Source organism: Plectropomus leopardus, chromosome 12 (assembly GCF_026936395.1).
Source record: "Plectropomus leopardus strain MGB_pleo_1.0 chromosome 12, ASM2693639v1, whole genome shotgun sequence".
In the NCBI taxonomy this organism is placed as follows: domain Eukaryota; kingdom Metazoa; phylum Chordata; class Actinopteri; order Perciformes; family Serranidae; genus Plectropomus; species Plectropomus leopardus.
Genome location: NC_142187.1, coordinates 34,139,095 through 34,159,367, shown reverse-complemented (window position 1 = coordinate 34,159,367; position 20,273 = coordinate 34,139,095). Strand labels below are relative to the sequence as shown.

The window sequence follows — 20,273 nt, the reverse complement described above, 5'->3', positions numbered from 1 at the left end:
CTTCTTTCAACGTCTTTTACACGTTGAAACCTTTGAACCATGAGAAAAAATTTTGGAAATTCTTTTAAAAACATGGGAAAAGGCAAGGAGATACTTGCTAACAAATGTTCCACAAATTCCAATAAGTAATTGGATTTAGAAAATTAGTTTTAAAAAAGCTAGAGAAAAAATGCCTACAGAAATGTAAAAGCATAAATAACGAAATAATAGGTGCAAAAAGCTGTATTTCTAATTATCACAACTGTATGTTTAAAATTGTTTTGTTTTTTTTAAAGATGATTTCTTCTTGTTTGCCTTTTTTTTTTTTTTTTAATTTTCTTTGTTTTTTTTTTAATTATTATTTTTACATAGTATTCTTTTACATTTACAGATTTCTTGATCATTTTTGGGGTAATTTCTTCTTTAATTGCTCATCACCTTCTTCCCATGGTCTTGAAAGAATCGAGCCAATTTTCTCAGGTTTCAGAGGGTTAAATCCAAACTAAGCAGTATCGGTGCTCAGAAACACGCATCGGTCAAACCTTCGCCCCAATCACCTCCTCTCACGACTTCCACAGTGCTAATGCCTCTCAGCCATCTGCCCTGTTTCTCTCCCCAAATCGTCCTGATCAATTAGTCTCCTTCTCGCCGTCGGCCTGTCTGCGAGGCCTCCTCCCTCCCCCCTCTCTGTTTTTCCTGTCGACTCTGTCAAACGGTGCGTGCTGTACGGGCAGAGTGCCATAAACCTCTGAAACCATCACGCCGCAAACACTCTCCCAGCCTGCAAAAGGAAGTGGGAGAGGCTGCCAAAGATAAAGTGGAGGACCACAAACAAATGGAGTAACTCAGCTCATTAAAGGGCGGTGTGGTGGCTCAGCATCCTGCTGCAGCCCGATCAGCTTTCGATGACATCATCTGCACCAGGATCAGAGTCACTGATGAATCTGACGTACCTGGAGAGAACCAGCAGCAGCAAAAAGAAGCAGCAAAACGCAGCCGAGCCGCCGGACAAGATGTTTGCATTGTACGTTTCTGCAAGACAGGGATATGTTACATTTGTACGTTTCGTAAAACATCGTATCAATGTTCCTGAAGTCACACAGTATATGACAGGGTAAAAAGAAAAGTTAAATTCACGAATGTTTTAATGCCACTTTATGACCAATTTTACAATAACTACAAGTGAAAAAAGAAAAACATGAAGTGAAATCAATACAAGGTTAGGAATAGTTTTGTCCAAATGCTAACTGCTACTTAAAACATGACTTTTATAAAGTCTGATGATCTACTTCAAAAGCTGCAAATTTGTGTTGAACAAAATTGAACACATGAAAAACAATAAATATATTATTCTGTCAAAATTATATAAAAATCATAATAATTTCTATTTGATTGGATGTGGTAAATGTTCCTCTATCCTGAGCTGTGCATCATTAAAGTTGGTAAAAAAATTTTTAAATCAGTTAAATGAGTTTTTCTGCTATAACATCAGAAAAAGGTTTTCATAATATTTTAATGTCGTGGCAATTATAAGACTTTAAAAAGACTGACTGACATTTTAACAGCAATAAAGGCCGATAAAGTAAATTTAAGTGCTTTTTGTCCCTGAGCATAGTCACAAGTTAACCAAAGCGTTGGTGAAATGTAAAGAAACTATGATTTCATATAATACTGGTTATTTCTAATTGGTATCTGACCTGAAAAAACAATATTGGTCGAACCCTTAAAGCAAGATAAGGTTTAAATAAAGCTGTCAGCGCTGACTCATTATTCATGATGCCATTAAAGTTTGTGCCTCACGTGTTAATTGTTATTAATCACATTAACTGCAGGCCAACATTTCCTGTCCTTAAGAGGCCGGACCGGGCCGAGTTTTGCAGCTAAAGGGACGATATTTGAACCATATGAAACTAAAAGACCCGAGGAATCTGGTGCTACCAACCGAGTCATGCTAGCTTGTAAAAAAGTTGGGATAAATTCTGGCAAGTAAACAGCGAAACTGTTTTGAAATACAAAATAATGGACTTGTCACACGCAATTAAAAAAAAAATGCAATTAATCACAATTAAATACAGCAATTAACTGCAACTAAAAAATATATAGTAACGCAGAAATGTAAATACATCTCTAGCTTGTGGAAATGTACAATACAGCATTTTTAAGTGACTGGGTTGCAGTATCACAGAGAAAAAATTGGATTTTAACGTTAACCTGGTAGAAGTGAGCAAAAATTGCCAAGAACAAGGAGAAACAACAACTCTACAAAATATTTTGAATGAGAGTTTGTATATAAAAAGTTCAAATATTTAAACGTATTAGCACCATGCACTTACAGTTTACATCCATGTCTGTGAAAACATGGAAGCTTCACACACTTAAAAGAATGAGACTAACTGTGACTTTGACCTTTGACCACCAAATTCGACGTAGTTAACCCTCGCCTCAAAGTGGACATCTGTGCCAAATTTTTAAAAATCCCTCAAGGCCTTCTCGAGATGTTGCTTTAAAGAAAAAGGGGACTTACACCAAGTAAGCACTGCCACTGTGGGGACAAAAAAAGTTAAGGGACATGAATTTTAGCTGGAGAGTTTTAGCTCTGAATGAAAACAAATAAACAAAAAGTCAAAAATAGAAATTATTAAACAAGACTGCCAGGCGTTCAATAAATATGAAACATTTATTTTTTGGTTGGATGTTTTACAAGCACACTAAATCATATAGACGTAATCTTGTTGGTTAAAAAAGCGGGTTATGTAGCAGAATTGTGTCAAAAATAGTAAAACCACCTCATTACTACAGAACTCCAGTTTTTACCCGATCCGTGATGTTTCAAACTAACTGATGATCATGCCTTTACTCTCCACCTAGTTGTTATTTTTGCTGTGAATTTGAATATCGCAACTCGTTTTCAAGCAGAAAACGACCTTCAGTTTCCACACAGGGGAGACTGCAAGGAGGAAATTTGGAAAATGTAACTTTGCTGCTCATCACATGAGAATTTGAAGAAGTAAAGGTGGTAAAGATTTCTGTCCCTCAAGGTTTTGTGACTCCATTTCCTTCAAACAAAGGATCAAAATGTTTGATTTTTCGTCATGTCAGACAGCTTTCACGGCTGATTCTGAAAGTCTCGTTGGCTGAAAAATAGCAAAGATGTTAGATTTTTAAAATCCGCCAGTCCGCGTCACATTTCGCACCACGTTCAGTTTCCCCTCCAGTCCCAGTTTAGAACATGACCTGGGCTCTGAAGTGCTTCTGCTTGGTGGCGTTGTGGCTCATGCCCGTCTTCAGCATCCATTTTGACTTCATCATCTGAACGTACTTCATGTCCTTCTGTTTCTGACAGAAGGAGCCGATGCCTGAGAGACAGAGGGGGGTGGGGACAACATGCATGCACACACAGTGTGTCATAATGAGTTTAAGAGCAGTCTTCATGCAGTTATTTTGGGAGTAATGAAAAGCAAACACAAGGGGGAGCTCTTTCTGCACCTCTCACTGTGGACTGCACACAACAGCAGGGAGGGAAGCACATTTATATAAAAGCGAAGGAGGAAAAACTAACTTTATTCATCATCTGAGAAAAAGAAAAGAGCACAAACGGACGATGGCTCACCATTTCACATATTTTCAGCAGGAATGGCACTGTTTTAAAAATGATCGTCCTTTGGCATTTTTTCTTGATGCCAGGAGTTGAAAAAAGGTAAACTTTTGGGTAAGAAGCTGCATGCGTCACTGTCATTTGAAACCGTCCAATCACAATGGAGGAGGGCGGGACAAATAGTCCACCAAAAAGACCAACTGTCACATCTTACATGTGCCGAAGAACAACAATGAATGAGAAACATATTAATTTATTATAAGATATATATTAAAATGATGTTTTCTCTCAAACAAATCACATGAAACGACACACTTTGAGGCAGATCATCAGGGATTATTATTTTAAAAATTTAATGAAGTTTTATTATTTTTTATTATTATTATTATTACTACTTTTACGGTCTATTTAGCACATTTTCTGCACTTCTCATTCTTCATTTTTTTGGATAAAAATATGTCCTAAATGTAGTCCAGATTGTGTATCTGAGTGTAATCAGTGAATTTGCAGCTCAGCTCCTACAATAAGTCTAAAATACACTGTGGAAACTAAATAGTTACATTCAGACTGTTCAGGTCCAAAAATGCTCCATTGAAACCCATTCAAACTGACATTTTTGATCCCACAGCCATCAGAGCAGAAAAACAGGACTTGTATTATTTCTGGGTGTCATTCTGAGCTTTTGACTCTGAATTTGTCATTTTGACTATTTTCCACCTGATGAGGTCCATATTTAATGTTGTTACAAACCACTGACATCCCAGGCTGTGACCCCCCCCCCACCCCCCCAAAAAAATACTGAGAATATAGTTTATTGAAAATAACTCAACACTTTTGTTTTTTTTTTTTATCTAAAAACAAAGTGGCACTATGACAAAAAAATTCTGAAAATTGATGAATTTAATATCTGTTATTAGGACTGATGTTGGTTTCAAAAAAACTCAGTGAAAGTACAAAATAATAATAATGTATAATATTTTTTAAAACTTAATATATTTAATTGTTTAGTGCACAAAAATGCACAAAATTGTTTTGTTTTTTTATCATGACAATAATCGGGTATCAAGAATCGTAAAGTTTCACTGCTGTTGGTATCGACTACAAAAGTTCTGCTATCGTGACATGCCTCGTGTGCATTATCATGGATATAATTTATATTTGACCTTTTTTTAAATTCCCTTTCCTCTTTTTTTACGACGTGTGGATAAACTCATAAAGTTAAGACGACTAAGTAAGAAAAAAAACATGAAATGATCACTGGTTTCATTACACAGAGCTCTGCTTTGTAGCTGCTGCAGAAACATCTGACATAAATAAAAACAGTGAGCTGTTTTTTTACTTCTTTGACAGCGAAGACAGTTCATTCAATAACCTCGTCAGCTGAGACTCATGGGAAGGTACCCGCTGACCCTGACCTCGCTCTAACACTCGGCCACACAGGATAAATAAAAGGGTGAAAGCTGGTGGAGCTGATAAAAAAAAAGCAAATAGCATTATCAATAAACTCAAACCGCCAAAAACATGCCATCTCCACGACACAGACCTGAATAAACGTTCATCCTCGAAAACACGGCCAAGAAAATAACATAACTGAAAAATAGAGCTCCCCCGGGCGAAAAACCCGACTGCGAGAGTCAGACTTCCCAAACAAGTGATAAGAGATTGCCAAAACTCTTAAGTAAACACAATAAATCAACACCGGGACACCGCGAGGCAATACTGCAGGTCAGAATCAGGTGAACTGATGAAACTCTGCACCAAAACTACTGAACACAAAATCCACATAAAGAGTCTCGTTTTGTTCAAGAGCTGATCGAAATTAAGTTACGGAGGTTTTCTCGTCTTTTCAAGCCGCAGACACTCAGGTAATTTCATTTTGCACGACGGCTGCCGCATATTTGTTTGTGATGGGAATATAATATTGATTCTTCCGTGCCGTCGTTTAGTGAAAACAACGGTACCCTGTCGCCCGGTGACACCTCAAAACGAATATAAAGAGAATATGTTTGAGTTTAAAGGAAGATGGAGAAGTGAGTTTGAAATAAAGGTGGGCCTGAGTGTGTGTGTGTGTGTGTCCTGAGAGCCGCTCACACCGATTACATTAACACGATGTTGGAAAAAGTCAAATTAAGTCCGTTTCACACAGCACGCGTCACCTGCGCCTGACTGCAGCCTCGCCGAGCTGCAGCGTGTTTCATGCTCGTGGTGTTCACACGTGCAGCGTTTATTAATACTGTATTTCCATATTTGTAAGTACAAATTTAACTCATTTATGGAGTCATACAGCTGCTGCACAGCCGACAACACGGTCCTGTAAATGTTTCAAAATAAAATGCCTTGTAGCAGCAACTGATGGGATTCTGTCCATGAGGCTGTCAGAGGGCTTTTATTTTGAAAGGGACATTGGAGTAAAACAGACGACTTTGTATTTCCTCCTCCGTGACAGAGAGGCTTTTAAACTGCAGTAAAAAGTGATATAGAGCCAATATCATCATCAAAACACCATTTCACTGTCTATTTCTGCTGACACACGTGAGCGTCACACGTATTAAATCGGCGTTCAGCTGTTTTATTTACATTTTTAATGTAATATGCCTCTATATAAAGGAATGGGGTATTGTTTTGATTTTTGCATTTAATCATTAAAACAAAATGATGTTGAAAAGAAAGAAAGAAAGAAATGCAAAACATATTTCAACAAAGGAAAACAAGTAAAAAAAACAACCTTTGTGGCCATTAGAGAATATATTATTCAATTTACAAGGTGCACTTGAATGCATCACGGCCGGCGCCCACACACTTTGCTTTATGTTGATTTCAGCGTTTACAAGGTGCACCTGAATGCACCACGAAGTCCCTCTCACACAGACAGACAGAAGAGGACAGAAACAACGCAAATGTAAATGACACCGATGTTATAAAGTTGTTTTCTTTTTACTACGTGACTGCTTTGGTTCAAACATTTACGCGTCGGCGTGGCACACAGGTGTGGCTGCAGCTCATTTTTAGACCCTGGTTACATGAACGGGCATGTAAAGTGAAGAGGTGCTGCACAACTGAGTAAAACACAAAATTAAACGCCTGCAAAGCAAGACAGCTGAGAGCAAAGAGAAAAGAGACATTCAGGTTTCAGGCCGGTACAGATCTGCTCTTACCTGTTTCTCTCTATAAAAACACAGTTTTTTCATGTTGTGTGTGTGAATCTTACCTCCGTCTCCTCCCCAGCCCAGAGCTCTGTACTGCCGCAGGACTCTGCCGACTGCGTTCTTATTGTGGCTCAGCGCCACCGTCCTCTGAGCGCCAAACCGCTGTTTGTAGTACCTCATGAGGGAGCGGTGGCCGATCTTAGCGCCTGAGGAAACACACAGCAAGGACGAGCATTTTGTTACAACACGAAAACGATGAAGCCGCACTTTATTCACAGCGAGCAAATGAGTCAGGAGTCTCACATTTCAGCATCGTTCAGATTATTTCAAATCTGCCGACCCAGCCCATCGCTCCCTTTGTAGTTTTAGCAAAACTCCAATAACTCTAATTTAACCTTTTAACACCGAGAACAACAAACAACAAACAACAACAACACTTTAATCCCTGAAACATGAGAACATTTGTCTGACTTCTCTCGAAACATGGGAAACTGGCATGGAGAGACTCGGAGATATTATCAAAAAACTAGGGGAAAATGTCCAGAAATTAATTTAATTATAATTAATTTGATTATATAAATCATGTTGATTTTTTAAAATATCTTTTGAATTCACGTTATTACCCACCTGTGCAGGTTTTTTTTGTGTATGTGTGCACGTGTGTGTGTGTGTGTACTTTTATTGCTGTCGTGGCTGTCGTATTTTAAAATCACTAATTACAGTTTTAGAGTTTAATTATTTGTATTTGACACTGAGGGGCAACAAGGCAGAAATATTGACACTTACTTTGAAATTAAAATTAAATTCAGCAAATCATGAATTGCCAAATTTTGTATTTTTTTTAAGATCTATAAAATTCTTTACTTTTAATTGTGTTCAAATATTTAACTTTGCCACTGATAAAAATTCATTTCAAGTCACCTGAAGGGAGAGTCAGCTCCAGCGTTTCGTCGTCGTACTCCATGTTTTTGTCATCAGGCAGCTCGTCTTCGTCCATTTCAGCTTCCTCTCCCTCCTTCCTGTCTGGGTAGCTGCTCCTGTTGGAAAAAAGAAAACGACGTGAATGAAAATGACAGGTGCATCATAAATGTCTCCTTTTTTGTCTTTTGATGCCGTCATATCCGTGTCCATTACGACTGGCGACCGAACGAGGTTCAGTGTGTTACAGATTAAACACATAAAGTGAATAATCGGTTAAACTTTATCACCTGAAGTCGTAGAAGTCTGCAAACTCCAGAGCAGCGTCGCCGTCTGTGAAGAGTTTACAATGGCTTTTGTCCGTCATGTGACTCTGTACCGCCTCTGTCGAGTAGAACGAGCGGCCCTTCTCGTTACACCACAAACACACGTTTCCAGCACCGACTTTCTCTCCTGTTACACAAGACGAGACAGAGAAGTTAAGACTGGGCGGGAAAAAAACATATTTTTTGCTCAAATTGGGGAAAATCCTTAATCTGAAAATGATGAAGATCGCATGAGGTGCTGAAAAAAAAATGCTTTTTGCAAATTCCATGACTTTTCACGTTTTTTTATGACCACACAACCGTGGTAAGCCACAAGGTAGATTTGTCTTTTTTTAAATGTGGATTAAAAATTGAAATCAAAATCTCGACCCAAATGCTGCGACATTTTTTGGCGTTGAAGGAGGAGTTTAGGATTCCCACAGCCTGTATAACTGTATTATTCTGGATTCATGTTTAAAATCTCGTCGAGGCTTTGAGGTCAGCTGGATTTAGGAGTGGAAAAAAACATGAGCTCACTGAAATGGAAGTATTTCCTGACGTCTCTCTCGATGCTCAGATTTAAGTAACCAAACGGCGCTCTTTTGAGTCTGGATCCTTCACGCTGTGCAGCCACTTCCTGCCTCAACGCCTCATGGAGCTTCCTCACATTCACGCCACAAACTCACCGAGGTAGCGGACGAGGCCCTTGAGGTCGACGAGGAACTCCACATCGGGGATGAAGAAGCTGTGGACTTTGGTCATGTGGGCGACGTTCTTCATGAGAGACTTGGAGTGACGGTAGCAGAACAGGCAGTCGGTGACGGGGATGGAGCCCGGCAGAGCGGCGGGCTGCGGGTCAGACACGGCCGCCGAGTCCCCGTCCTCCTCCTCCATCGTCTCCTCTTCGTCTTCGTCCTCCATCTCATCATCATCATCTTCATCCTCGTCAACGTCCTCCCACTCTTCTGGAAGATTTTTATTTAAACAGTGTCAATTTTTTAACACAAAAAAAATCTTAAACTTATTAAAATCACCACTTTTATCCTAAAACTAACGTGAGTTTATTTACTCTGATAAATCTCCGACAGTGTGCACCTTTTAAAAAGGCACATTCTCTTTTACACTGAACATTTATATATAATTATATATATATGTAGTTTCTGGACATTTTTTGGATCTTATTAGCTCCCTATTGCTCCTTTCAAAGTCTTAATCACGCACCTTTCGTTTTTTTTTTGTTTGTTTTTTTCAATTTTCCAAAAATTTATTGCCAAGTTTCTCATTCTCATTTTTTCACCGTGTTGTTTCAAGAGAAATCAAACCAAGTTTCAGAGGTTCAAATGCTTGTGAAATGTGTCAAAACGCAGCAAAACAAAACTGATGTCGATCCAGGTTTCAAAGGGTTAAGTTGATTTCATTCATATCACCCAGCCCTGGTAGTTCATCCAAAAACTGCAGAAACTATGAGGAAAAAACACTAAGTAAAATTACCTGAAAATAAAATGAATTGCTTTTTTCTGTAACATAATTTTAAATATATAATTATAAGAATGATAAATATAGTTTTTTGAAATTTTTGGATAATTTAGAATTTTCCCATTTCTCATTTTTAAAGTCTTTTCTTCTTTTTTTCAATTTCTTATTTTCCAAAAAAATGTCCAAATTTCATCTAAAAACTGTAGAAAATATAAGGAAAAAAAACACTTACAGTAAAATTACCTGAAAATAAAAAAAATGAGAAAGACCAGAAAATTGCAAAAAGAATGATAAATATAGTTTTTGGAAATTTTGGGATAATTTAGAATATTCCCATTTCTCATTTTTTCTCTCTTTTTCTTCTTTTTTTTATTTCCCCAAAATGTCTTGTCAAGTTGCTCATCATCTGTCTTTCCCGTTTGGATTTTGTCCCCATTGCTCAGTTTTCAGGTCTTTAGCCATTGTTGTCATCGTTCAGTAATTTTTATTTATTTATTTTCAATTTTCCAAACATTTCACACCAAGTTTTATAGGTTTAAGTGCTTGTGAAACTGGTGATGATTGAGGTTTCAGAGGTGATTTCATATCACCAAGCCCTGGTAATTCATCTAAAAACTGTAGAAAACATAAGAAAATAAAAACAGGCATACTCTTACCTAATAAAGTAGATTTAGTGATGTTTTTTTCCTCCTTACCTTCCACAGCTGCAGCTCCCTCCTCTCTCTCTCGCCTCTTGGTTTGCTCCTCCAGCCACATCATCCTCGGAGGTTTCTCCTGCTTCTCCGCCTTCTGTCTTTTCGCCTCCGTTGCCGCCCCTTGCTTCGCCGGGCTCGGCCTCTGCTGCTCTCTCAGGGCCTGCTGCAGGGCCTCGTTCCTGGCGTCGTGATCCACCTTCTCATCTCCGAGTCCTTTCTCCAGGTTCTTCTCGTTCATCTTCTCCACTTTCCTCTGCGCCGCCAGCAGCGCCTGCCTCTCCGCCTGCTGGTGTTTGTGGGACTGCAGGTGGTTCTGGTATGCGTTGGCGCTGGAGAACTTCTTGTTGCAGACGGCGCAGCCCTCTGTGGCCGTCGCGTCGTTCGCCTGCTGTTCGGCGGCCGCCCGCTGTGCCAGGACTCGCTCCTGGAAGTTCTCGGCAGTGACCGGCGGCATGTCGGCCACCTTGCGCTTCAGGTTGTAGCGGTGCCAGTCGGTTTTGTAGTGCGCTCGCTGGACCTCGCCATCTGCGAAAGCCACTCGGCAGCTGATGCAGGTGTAGGACGCCATGGCAACCTGAGGGCACGAGGGGAACGTCAAATTAAGATTATGGTTACACAAACAAGGAATCTGACTCTGGTTAGCTTTGCTCTCAAGGTACAAATTAAGCACTGAATACAAAAAAATAAAAAATAGAAAATAGATAATAACAGGAAACTATAGTTTTAAATTTACATATGCACAATTTTCGCTGATATATACAATTTAAGTTAAGAAGCAAGATCAAAAAGAGCGCAAAATGTGCATTAGTGAATATTGTGACACTCTGTGACCGTTAAGAGTTCATCAGAGTTACAGCCTGTGTGAAGATATTACATTTATATATTAATCCCAAAGGCCTTTACAATCTACTACAGGGTACCTTCACACACTTAACCCTTTGAAATCTGGATCAGCATCACTTTGCTTGTGCTGCATTTTAGGGGTCGACAGGTCATCAGCCTGGACGCTTACTGGGGCTGCTATTTAGCATTTAGCAGATTATCTGTATCATTGTTTCATCTTAAAATCAAGTACTTTAAAAGTACAAATAAAAAGTCAGCATGGGAGGAAACTTACATTTGTTAAACGTTAGGCAGCTATTTTTATTTATTCATTTAAAAAAAAAATACAAATAGGTGTATATAAATGTTGCTGAGAAATTCCTGTTTGATGTTTCAGATTCAGTTTTGATTAAACGGTTTTTAAAGGCAATTAAACGAAGTTTTGAGTTGGAATTTGCTGTTTTCCAAATACTAGACGTTGACGGATTTTAATTTTTATTGTAAACGCATATCGATTTCAAACATCAATTATCGATCTCACTGACTAATAATCAGTAGTGTTTTCGGCTCTGAAAATCATAAATCTGTCGACCCCTTCTGCTGTCAGATGCTTTTTCACAAGTAAGTTTTTTTCCTAAAATTTCCGTGTAGCGTTAAAAAGTCTTAATAACTCTTAAATGTAATTGATTTACTGGCCTCTGTGCCGGTCAGCTGTGAGTAAAGTTACCTAACAAACGCTCGGTGTCACCTCACGTAGACAAACAAAGCTAAATAATCAAAAGTATCTTTAAAACACGTGAACTACACAAACTACAAAGGGACATATAACCATGTAACTATAATGTCTGTGAATCTGGTGACTTTATCTGCGTTAAAAATACATTTAAGGGTCGGTGCAAAGTTAAACTACGTTAGTTTGTTAGTTTGTTAGCTTAGATTAGCTTACCTAGCCACACAGATGCTAACCGCCGGATAAAAAGAGTCGATTACCAGGCAGCTTAAAAGCTAAATTTATTTAATATTACTTATATTAGAGTAAAATAATTAACCTGTAAACTGTTAAACAGCACCAGCGTCGAGACAAACTAACTAACTGTTAACTGTTTGCTAACAAGCTAGCAAACAGCATTTCGGTGTAAACACCCGCAAAGTTCCGACTGTCATGGCGCTCAGAGGACAATAAGACACGTCCAGCGTTTACTTACTTCTTCAGCGAGCTGTCTCCTCCGAGATAAAGGTGTTTTTATGTCCCTGCAGGTGTTTAAACTCCGCTCTCAGTCTGCAGAAACGCACCGCAGCACACGAGGGGAGCTGCGCTGAACTTTGAACCTTCTTCTTCGTCGTCTTTATTATTTGCGCGTTTTAGGCGCGTTACCGCCTCCTGCTGCTCCGGAGCAGCGTTACCATGGTTACTGCAAACACCCGAGGCGAGGGAGGCTCTGGGGACGGTGTCAAATGTTTGGGGTTTTTTGGGGGATTTTCCTCCGTTGCTCTGGGACAATTTGGACTTTTTTAATAGGCTGTTAAACTGCTGATTACTCGTACCATTTAAACATGACGTCATTATTTATTGTAACGGAAGAAGTCAAATATTTGTTGCAATATTTTATTTTATTTTATTTATTTTATTTTATTTTATTTGCACACATATAAAACTGTGTAAAAGTAAAAACTAAAAATGTGTCAGGAGAGGTCAAGAAGCCACATGCTTAAACTGACCCCAACCCTTGAGGCAGTTGCGATATTTAATTTAATTTAATTTTATATTATTTCATTTTATGCTATGTTATCAGAATGAGAATCAGAAATACTTTATTGATCCCCGAGGGGAAATTGCCTTTAGTTACAGATGCTCCCATTCTAAAGTCTTAAAAGAAGTAGGAAAGTGTAAAATATATCAATAAAATTTAAACATAAGTACTAATATAAAATAAATATATCTAAACGCTAAAGTATAAATATAAATGTACATTTGTTCTTGTTACTACCATAAAAAAGTAGGAAAACGAGCAGGAGCGATATGTTGTGTTATGTTATGTTGTGTTATTTTATATTATATGTTGTTTTGTTTAATTTATTTTATGATTTTATTTTTTTAATTTGCACACACATAAAACTATATAAAAGAAAGTAAAAAGTAAAAAAATATTTAATTAGTTATTTAATTATTTAATCAGCTTTAGTTCATGATCACCTGAGCAACTTTACAATCTGAGGTGTAACCAAACATTTACTGCAAGTTTCCCATAAGACAAACACACACACACACACACACACACACACACACACACACACACACACACACACACAAGCATCGTAATCATGTATTTCTACTTTAAGTGCGCTCATTTAATAATTAGCAAAATTACATTTTTAAACGAAACCTTATCATGTGTTGTCTTTTGTTCTCGGAAGACAAATATGAAACATTAAAATCGTAATCATTAAGTTACTTTTATGATTTCAAACCCAACAACAAAAAAACTAAACTGCAAACTGATAATAATCCACAACAGATAAATCTGCTGTCCAGAACTCAAGGACTTTATCGGGTGAAGAAAAGCCGTAACACTCCCTCAAAAAGCTGCTTTAGCAGCAGAAGTAATGGACTGCTTCTTTCTGCGTCCCATCTCGCCTGCTGTTCCTGCATTTCCTTCATTTTCTTCACTTCCTCCTCCATCTTTCTCTCATAGGCCTCCCTGTCAGCCTTCTCCTCCTTCATTTTTTGCTCAAACTCTTCCTCTAGTTTCTTCCTCAGCTCCTCACTCTCTTTGAGCATCTGCTCCTCTCTCTCTTTAAGGATTCGTCGTTTCTCCTCTTCTATCACCTTCTCTGCCTCCTGGAACATTTCAGTGGTGTAGTGGCCTTCTCCGTTCTTCTCTGCTATTTTTCTGATCTTGTCGAGCAGCTCGTTGACCTGAGATCGATCCTGCGCTTCGTTATTATTTGGCCACAAGTTCCTTCAGTTCTTCGCTGTCCTCCAAGAACTCCTCGATGGGTTTCCCTCTGAGCAGGTCACCGTGGGTGAAGAGCACCATGCTGTATTTATCTGCTTCCTCACCGAAGATCTTCTGAATGTTCAGCACTGCTTTCTTTTCTTCTTCTGTGAATCTGTCCAGCTTGATGACGACCAGGAAAACGTGGGGTCCAGGAGACGCATAAGAAATGCTCTGGACAATATCCATGCTGGTTTTCTTTTCATCAACCCTGGTGTCAAACAGACCCGGAGTGTCGATAACAGCAACGTTTTGTCCATCCACTTCACCAAAGGCCTTAGTGCAGACTTCAGTCAAAGATTTAGGGGAGAACATTGATTTAAAGATCTGTTCTCCCAGGATGGTGTTTCCTCGCTCTTCCCAGCTCCGGTCTTTCCTACCATCACAATCCGGAGCTCGTCGTTATTGTATCTGGACGGCTCTGATGGGATGGCTGAAAACAAATAAAAACAAATGGGGGTTCGGGTTAAGTTTTTGCCTCGGCTGGATGTGCAGTTGACAGCAATAGGAAACATGGAAAAATACATCAGACATGAGGACACGTTGCTATGGTGATGTGCAGGGCAGAGGGGGACTTATTTTCAGAAAACTAATAAAATATCTCTTCTCTTTAGCCTTTAACTAGCTCTGATTCAGCTGCTTTGCTGTCTGCTTGGCCCTGCCTACTGCACATCTTTAACATTGTGTATTTTCCTTGATTTTATGCATTTTATATACTCTATTTTCATGCTTATTATATAATGTCAGTAGGTTTTTTCCTTTTCTTTTCCATTTTATGTTATGCATTCTGTGCACTAAATTTTTATATCCTTATTTCATCTTTCTTTTATTAGTATTATCAAGTGGATTTAATCCATTTGATTTTATTTTTACATGCAGTTTATAGTCTTTTTTGTCTTTTATATGTTTTGATGCAAAGCATTTGTTGCATTTAATTTCTTTCTTAAAAAGCATGTTGGGCTGCATTTCTTGCATGAAAGGTGCTATACAAATAAAGTTTCTTATTATGATTATCATTATTATTATTATTATTGATATGACGTATACAAAACACCAAAGCAGACGAGACAGTAGGAGAGTAAAATTGAACACATAAAAGACTAATAAAAGTTTATAAATGAGGTCGGCACATTAATGATGAAAAGTGTACACTGCGAAAAACCTAAAATGAAAATACCCCAACATCTGTTGATAATTACAGTATAAATATAGTTGGATATGAACTTACGATCATTGGTGAGTACGCCTCCCATGTCTGGATGGCAGAGAGCAGGTGAGCTGCTTTATGTGAGGTTCAGAGAGAAAGTTAAGAGTCTGTGTGCAGCAGCGCCTCTTATATAACATCATCATGCAACGAACCACACCCAAAAACTAGAGGAAGACCAGAGGTGTCGACGCGTCACCTTCACAGGCTGTTTAATACACTGAGCCTAAAGTGAAAGTATGATCATTTGTGTTAAATTCAGTCCTGCCTTAACCCTTTACAACCTGAAGCGACATTTCTTGTCTTGTGCTGCTTTCAGACGCCTTTACAAGTATTTGAACCTTTTAACCTTGAGCAAATGAGCGCAATTTCTTTCAAAAACATGAAAAAAGGCAACAAGCAACTCTGCAAGAGATGTTCCACATATTGCAAGAAATAATATATATACATGTGTGTGTGTGTGTGTGTGTGTGTGTGTGTGTGTGCATATTTGAAATTATGTTAGAATTTTTTTCTTTAAAAAATTAGCCATTTTCCAGGCAGTTTCCTTGTGTCTTTTTTTAACTGTCTTACTTAAAAATAATAATAATTATAATTTTCAGGTTTTTTTGTTTTTATTATTTTGGGGGGGTCATTTCCCTTTTTCATTGATCATTGCCTTTTTCTTGTGCTTTTGAAAGAAATCAAGGCAATCTGCTCAGGTTTCAAAAGGTTAATTAAAAGAACAAGAGCTTAACTTTTTGGTACCATTTCAACAAAGATACAATAATTTTCAGCCCTCACACCTCTTCACTTTTTCTCATTAGGTCTACGTCAGTGGTTCCCAACTGGTCCAGATTTGTTTTCAGTCATTAGTTCAAGGTCTGCACATTATAAATTATTACATTTTATTTCACAAACGTAAACAACACATTGGCTGAGAACACGAAGATTTTTTTAAAAAATATGCAAGAATAAACAGAAATAGCACTTCAAAGTAAATCAAACAAATCTGTAGCAGAAACTCACTGTGCTTTAAAAGGGTTTTAAAAAAAAAAAAAAAAAATTCCTTGGATTATTTTTGGGGTTTTTGGGATGGCATGCAGAAACAGGTCGTGGCACCCACTGTGAGCTACCAGGTTCCCCAAAATAAAGCTTGTTTGTTCTGGACTGTGACCCACCAGCTGGAAACCACTGGTCGAGATTTTATTAATATAGCCTAATATCTTAAATATCTTCTTTGAACAGATCAACACTGAATATTTTTCTGCATTTTGAAATGTTACACATTTTATTTAATTTTCCCATATTTTACAAGAGTGTGAATGTCAAATCCAGTCTCAACACAAGACGTTATATGATAAATTTAATATTTTTTAGACCCAAACACCTCCATAAAGACAGTTGAGTATTTTTTATGATTACACATTTTCACTTTCATTTCATCAAGATTAAAGTCACACTTTAAAAGACTAAAATGATCCACACCCTTTATTGTCCCATTTTATTCACACCTTGAATATCCAGTTGTTCAGCATTTTAACGGTTAACTCTATTGCCTGCAAACAGAAAACCTGTTCACCCCTCCCATCAGCCTTTACAAGAAATGGCACCACATCTTGCCAAAAAATACAGGTGCACATTTATAAATTTATGTAAATGTCCTGATATCCAAGGTTTCAAAACTAATTCTATAAATGTCCTAAAATCCTACAAAAATGTCTCAAAATTTGAGAAACATCCTAAAGTGCTAGAAATGCCCCAAAGTCCCAGAAATGTCCTAAAATCAAATTGATTAAAATTGGAGAAATGTCCAAAAATTCTAGAAATGTGTTAAATTCATAGAAATGTCCTTCAAACCTAAACATTTGCTACAATCCCAGTAATGTCTCTAAATCCTAGTAATGTCCTAAAATCGTGCGTTGTGTTTCAGGTGTGTCGTCTTTCCTCGCTTCATTTTCACTTTCACTTTCTTCAGATTGAATTCAAACTACAAATGACCAAACGATGCACACTCTTCATTGTCACATTTTATTCTCAGTTTAAATATCCAGTTGTGCAGCATTTCAGTGGTTTCTTCTGTTACACCCTGTTCACTCCTCCGTCAGCATTTTAAAGAATCAAAAACAAGAACAAATGAAATAAGCAAAGATGGATCTTAAAAAAAAAGTAAGACACTACGTAAAAGCCACTATTACCAACCTGCTGACTTTAATGCACAGATTGCGTTTTTAATTCCCACATCAACATTTTAGCATTAATGAATGGCGCAAAAAAGGAAAAAAAATACAAACAAACACGACAACGTTTTAGAGAACAGTAGACCAAAAATATGCTCTAAGTACTGTAGATTTTAAACGTTCTGAAAGGATTTTAGCTTGGAACAGCCCAAACATTTCTGTTTCTTTGACACAAAACCTTAATCTCTCCCTAACTGCAAAGCTGATACAGTAGTTTGTTTGCAATTATGTGACTTAAGTGCCTAAAGGATGACAATTTATTTTAAAATAAAATAAAATAAAATAAAATAAAATAAGATAAAATAAAATAAAATAAAATAAAATAAAATAAAATAAAATAAAATAAAATAAATGTAAAAAAAAAATGAAATAAAATAATATATATAGAACTGATCCACATTTCAAATGGTTAAACTAAGACCACAACTAGCATCAGATTTAAAAAAAAAAAAAAATGATTGTTATATCTAAGAATAATTTTCATGGAGGTAATTTTTAACAGTTCTGGAGGGACACTGCTGAGAGGGGCTTCAGTCCTCAACTCTTACGTGTGTATTTTTTTAAGATGACATACAAACAACTTATTTTATAGTTTTATTTGGGGGACCTGATGCATGAAATCCAATGTGCCGTTTTCATAAAATCTTTACAGTTTATTAAATTTGTAATTATATGATATTTCATGAACTTGGACCTGCACATTTGTTGATACAGACCTCTGAAAGAAAATACAATACAGCCTCCGACCATCAGAGGTCTGTAGTGACATAAGTGGTACGTAAAAGGAAAGGGACCCAGGAGAGAGATTTGGGGGGCCAGGCACCCGGGAGAAGAGACCTGAAGGTGGGGGCACGCAAAGAGAGAGACCGGAGGTACTGCATTTAGATCCTCTTGTGCTTTCCTTGTTTTTCTTATTTTTGTCTCAAGTCTCTCCCTCTCTTTGAGCATCTGCTCCTCTCTCTCTTTAAGGATTCGTCGTTTCTCCTCTTCTATCGCCTTCTCTGCCTCCTGGAACATTTCAGTGGTGTAGTGGCCTCCTCGGTTCTTCTCTGCTATTTTTCTGATCTTGTCGAGCAGCTCGCTGACCTGAGATCGATCCTCCGCTTCGTTATTGAAGACGTGGTACTGACCGTTACATTTGGCCACAAGTTCCTTCAGTTCTTCGCTGTCCTCCAAGAACTCCTCGATGGGTTTCCCTCTGAGCAGGTCACCGTGGGTGAAGAGCACCATGCTGTATTTATCTGCTTCCTCACCGAAGATCTTCTGAATTTTCAGCACTGCTTTCTTTTCTTCTTCTGTGAATCTGCCCAGTCTGACTACAACCAGGAAGACATGGGGTCCAGGAGACGCATAAGACATGCTCCGGACAATGTCTTTAATGGTTTTCTCTCCATCAGTCCTGGTGTCAAACAGACCTGGTGTATCAATGACAGAAACCTTTTGTCCATTCACTTCACCAAAGGCCTTAGTGCAGACTTCAGTCAAAGATTTAGGGGAGAACATTGATCTAAAGATCTGTTTTCCCAGGATGGTGTTTCCTGTGGCGCTCTTCCCAGCTCCGGTCTTTCCTACCATTACAATCCGGAGCTCCTCATTATTGTATCTGGTTGTTCCTGAGGAGGAGAATGGATATTATTTATGCTCTGTTGTGTTTTATATGCTTTTTAGTACTGCAGTGTGTTTATGATGCAGAAAGGGCCACTGTTATTTTAACAGAGGTTTTCCCAAAGTTTGTCCAATGGGACCAGTACTTTGACCTCCACATCACGTGTTTGCTAAAGCCTGATTTGAGCCTTCACTCTCTGCTAAACAGCTTCGTCCTGTCTTGTAAAAGACGGCCAAGTTAAAGAAAGTCTTTAAAGAACGTATGACTGTAAGTATATATAGTCCTATAAATAATTTCAGCCTATATCAGGAAAACTCATCTCTGATGCAATATTCACAGGAAATAATCTGCACAAAATTCATCATAATTGCTAATCTAACACAAACTTACTGCAGTAGGCATTTCGGTTATTTGTAAAGTTTATCGCTTATTCTAACATTATTGTTATGAATTTAACAAATGATTGGAAAATGGCTGGGAACCACTGCAGACAGTCAGGCCAAATACTAAGTTGTAAAAAACAGACTTGTTGAAAGAAATAAAATTTAAAAAAATAAAATAAAATAAAAAGCTTAGCCATTCAGGTGTGAACACAGATTAAAACAAAAAAACAAAAAAAGACCCAAGAAATTTTGAGAAAAGACTTGGCTGAACTCTTGCATTTTATGTACTCACCATTTTCGGCTTCTTTGGCGTCGTTGGTCATGTTTGGGTTGTAGAGGGCAGAGCAGATGTGCTGCTTCAGTGAGGATTTTAGTTTCTGCCGCCACACTTCCCCAAATGAAAGCCTCTTCAGTCAAAGCCACACCCACGTCACAGTGCTGGCAGCAACTCACAGCGAAACCCAGGTGTGTGGTTTTTTTTAAATGATTCGTACTTTACTACCATTTATAGGTGCTTCTGCAAGTTCCTTGTTACCTTATTTTTCTTGACATTAAGGTTGTTGTTTGGCTTTGTTTCTTATGATAAAGGTAGTTTACACAAATAAATTGGTTTAAAAATGACAACATAAATAATCACAAATGGAAAGATCCAAAGACCAAATACATATATTTGAAGAAAGATGGGAGAAATTGATAAAATATAAGACATTAAGAAAGACATAATGTTGTTGTTGTTTTTTGTTTGTATGTTTTTGTTTTTGCTTTGTCTCTGTTTGTCTCACCTGCTAACTCCATCCAATCCATCCAATGTGGATATGTACATAATATTAAGTCATCCTTAACATGTAATCACTTTACCAACCTGTGAATTTGAAATGATTTATGAACTACTAATAAGAAAAGATTAAAAAAAAGTCTGACAGCAGCAG

General features: G+C 37.8%; 2 protein-coding genes and 1 pseudogene across 3 annotated transcripts; all 3 read right to left on the bottom strand.

Moving 5' to 3' along the window:
• Nucleotides 1-2,637: 2,637 nt before the first annotated feature.
• Nucleotides 2,638-12,295, bottom strand: znf622 (zinc finger protein 622). The gene is made up of 7 exons (XM_088085919.1): nt 12,142-12,295; nt 10,115-10,688; nt 8,630-8,908; nt 7,929-8,091; nt 7,642-7,757; nt 6,783-6,926; nt 2,638-3,335 (listed from the first exon to the last, which is right to left on the bottom strand). Exons 2-7 carry the CDS (start codon nt 10,680-10,682, stop codon nt 3,202-3,204), a joined length of 1,404 nt encoding a protein of 467 aa, XP_087942045.1. The 5' UTR covers nt 10,683-10,688; nt 12,142-12,295; the 3' UTR covers nt 2,638-3,201.
• A 789-nt stretch (nt 12,296-13,084) lies between these two features.
• On the bottom strand, nt 13,085-15,185 carry LOC121966967 (GTPase IMAP family member 9-like; annotated as a pseudogene). Its single transcript, XR_015778087.1, has 2 exons — nt 15,161-15,185; nt 13,085-14,365 (listed from the first exon to the last, which is right to left on the bottom strand). The product of XR_015778087.1 is annotated as a GTPase IMAP family member 9-like (transcript).
• A 1,947-nt stretch (nt 15,186-17,132) lies between these two features.
• Nucleotides 17,133-19,737, bottom strand: LOC121940012 (GTPase IMAP family member 9-like). The gene is made up of 2 exons (XM_042482899.2): nt 19,637-19,737; nt 17,133-18,968 (listed from the first exon to the last, which is right to left on the bottom strand). Exons 1-2 carry the CDS (start codon nt 19,665-19,667, stop codon nt 17,950-17,952), a joined length of 1,050 nt encoding a protein of 349 aa, XP_042338833.2. The 5' UTR covers nt 19,668-19,737; the 3' UTR covers nt 17,133-17,949.
• Between the last annotated feature and the right edge of the window lie 536 nt (nt 19,738-20,273).

Excerpts from the sequence above, each read along its gene's own strand:
- LOC121940012 (XM_042482899.2), bottom strand. The coding sequence starts at position 19,667 with ATGACCAACGACGCCAAAGAAGCCGAAAATG. Across the intron at positions 18,969-19,636 it reads CGCCAAAGAAGCCGAAAATG|GAACAACCAGATACAATAAT; the intron begins GTGAGTACATAA and ends TCTCCTCCTCAG.
- znf622 (XM_088085919.1), bottom strand. The coding sequence starts at position 10,682 with ATGGCGTCCTACACCTGCATCAGCTGCCGAGTGGCTTTCGCAGATGGC. Across the intron at positions 8,092-8,629 it reads GGGCCTCGTCCGCTACCTCG|GAGAGAAAGTCGGTGCTGGA; the intron begins GTGAGTTTGTGG and ends CTTGTGTAACAG. Across the intron at positions 6,927-7,641 it reads GGAGCTGACTCTCCCTTCAG|GCGCTAAGATCGGCCACCGC; the intron begins GTGACTTGAAAT and ends GTGTTTCCTCAG.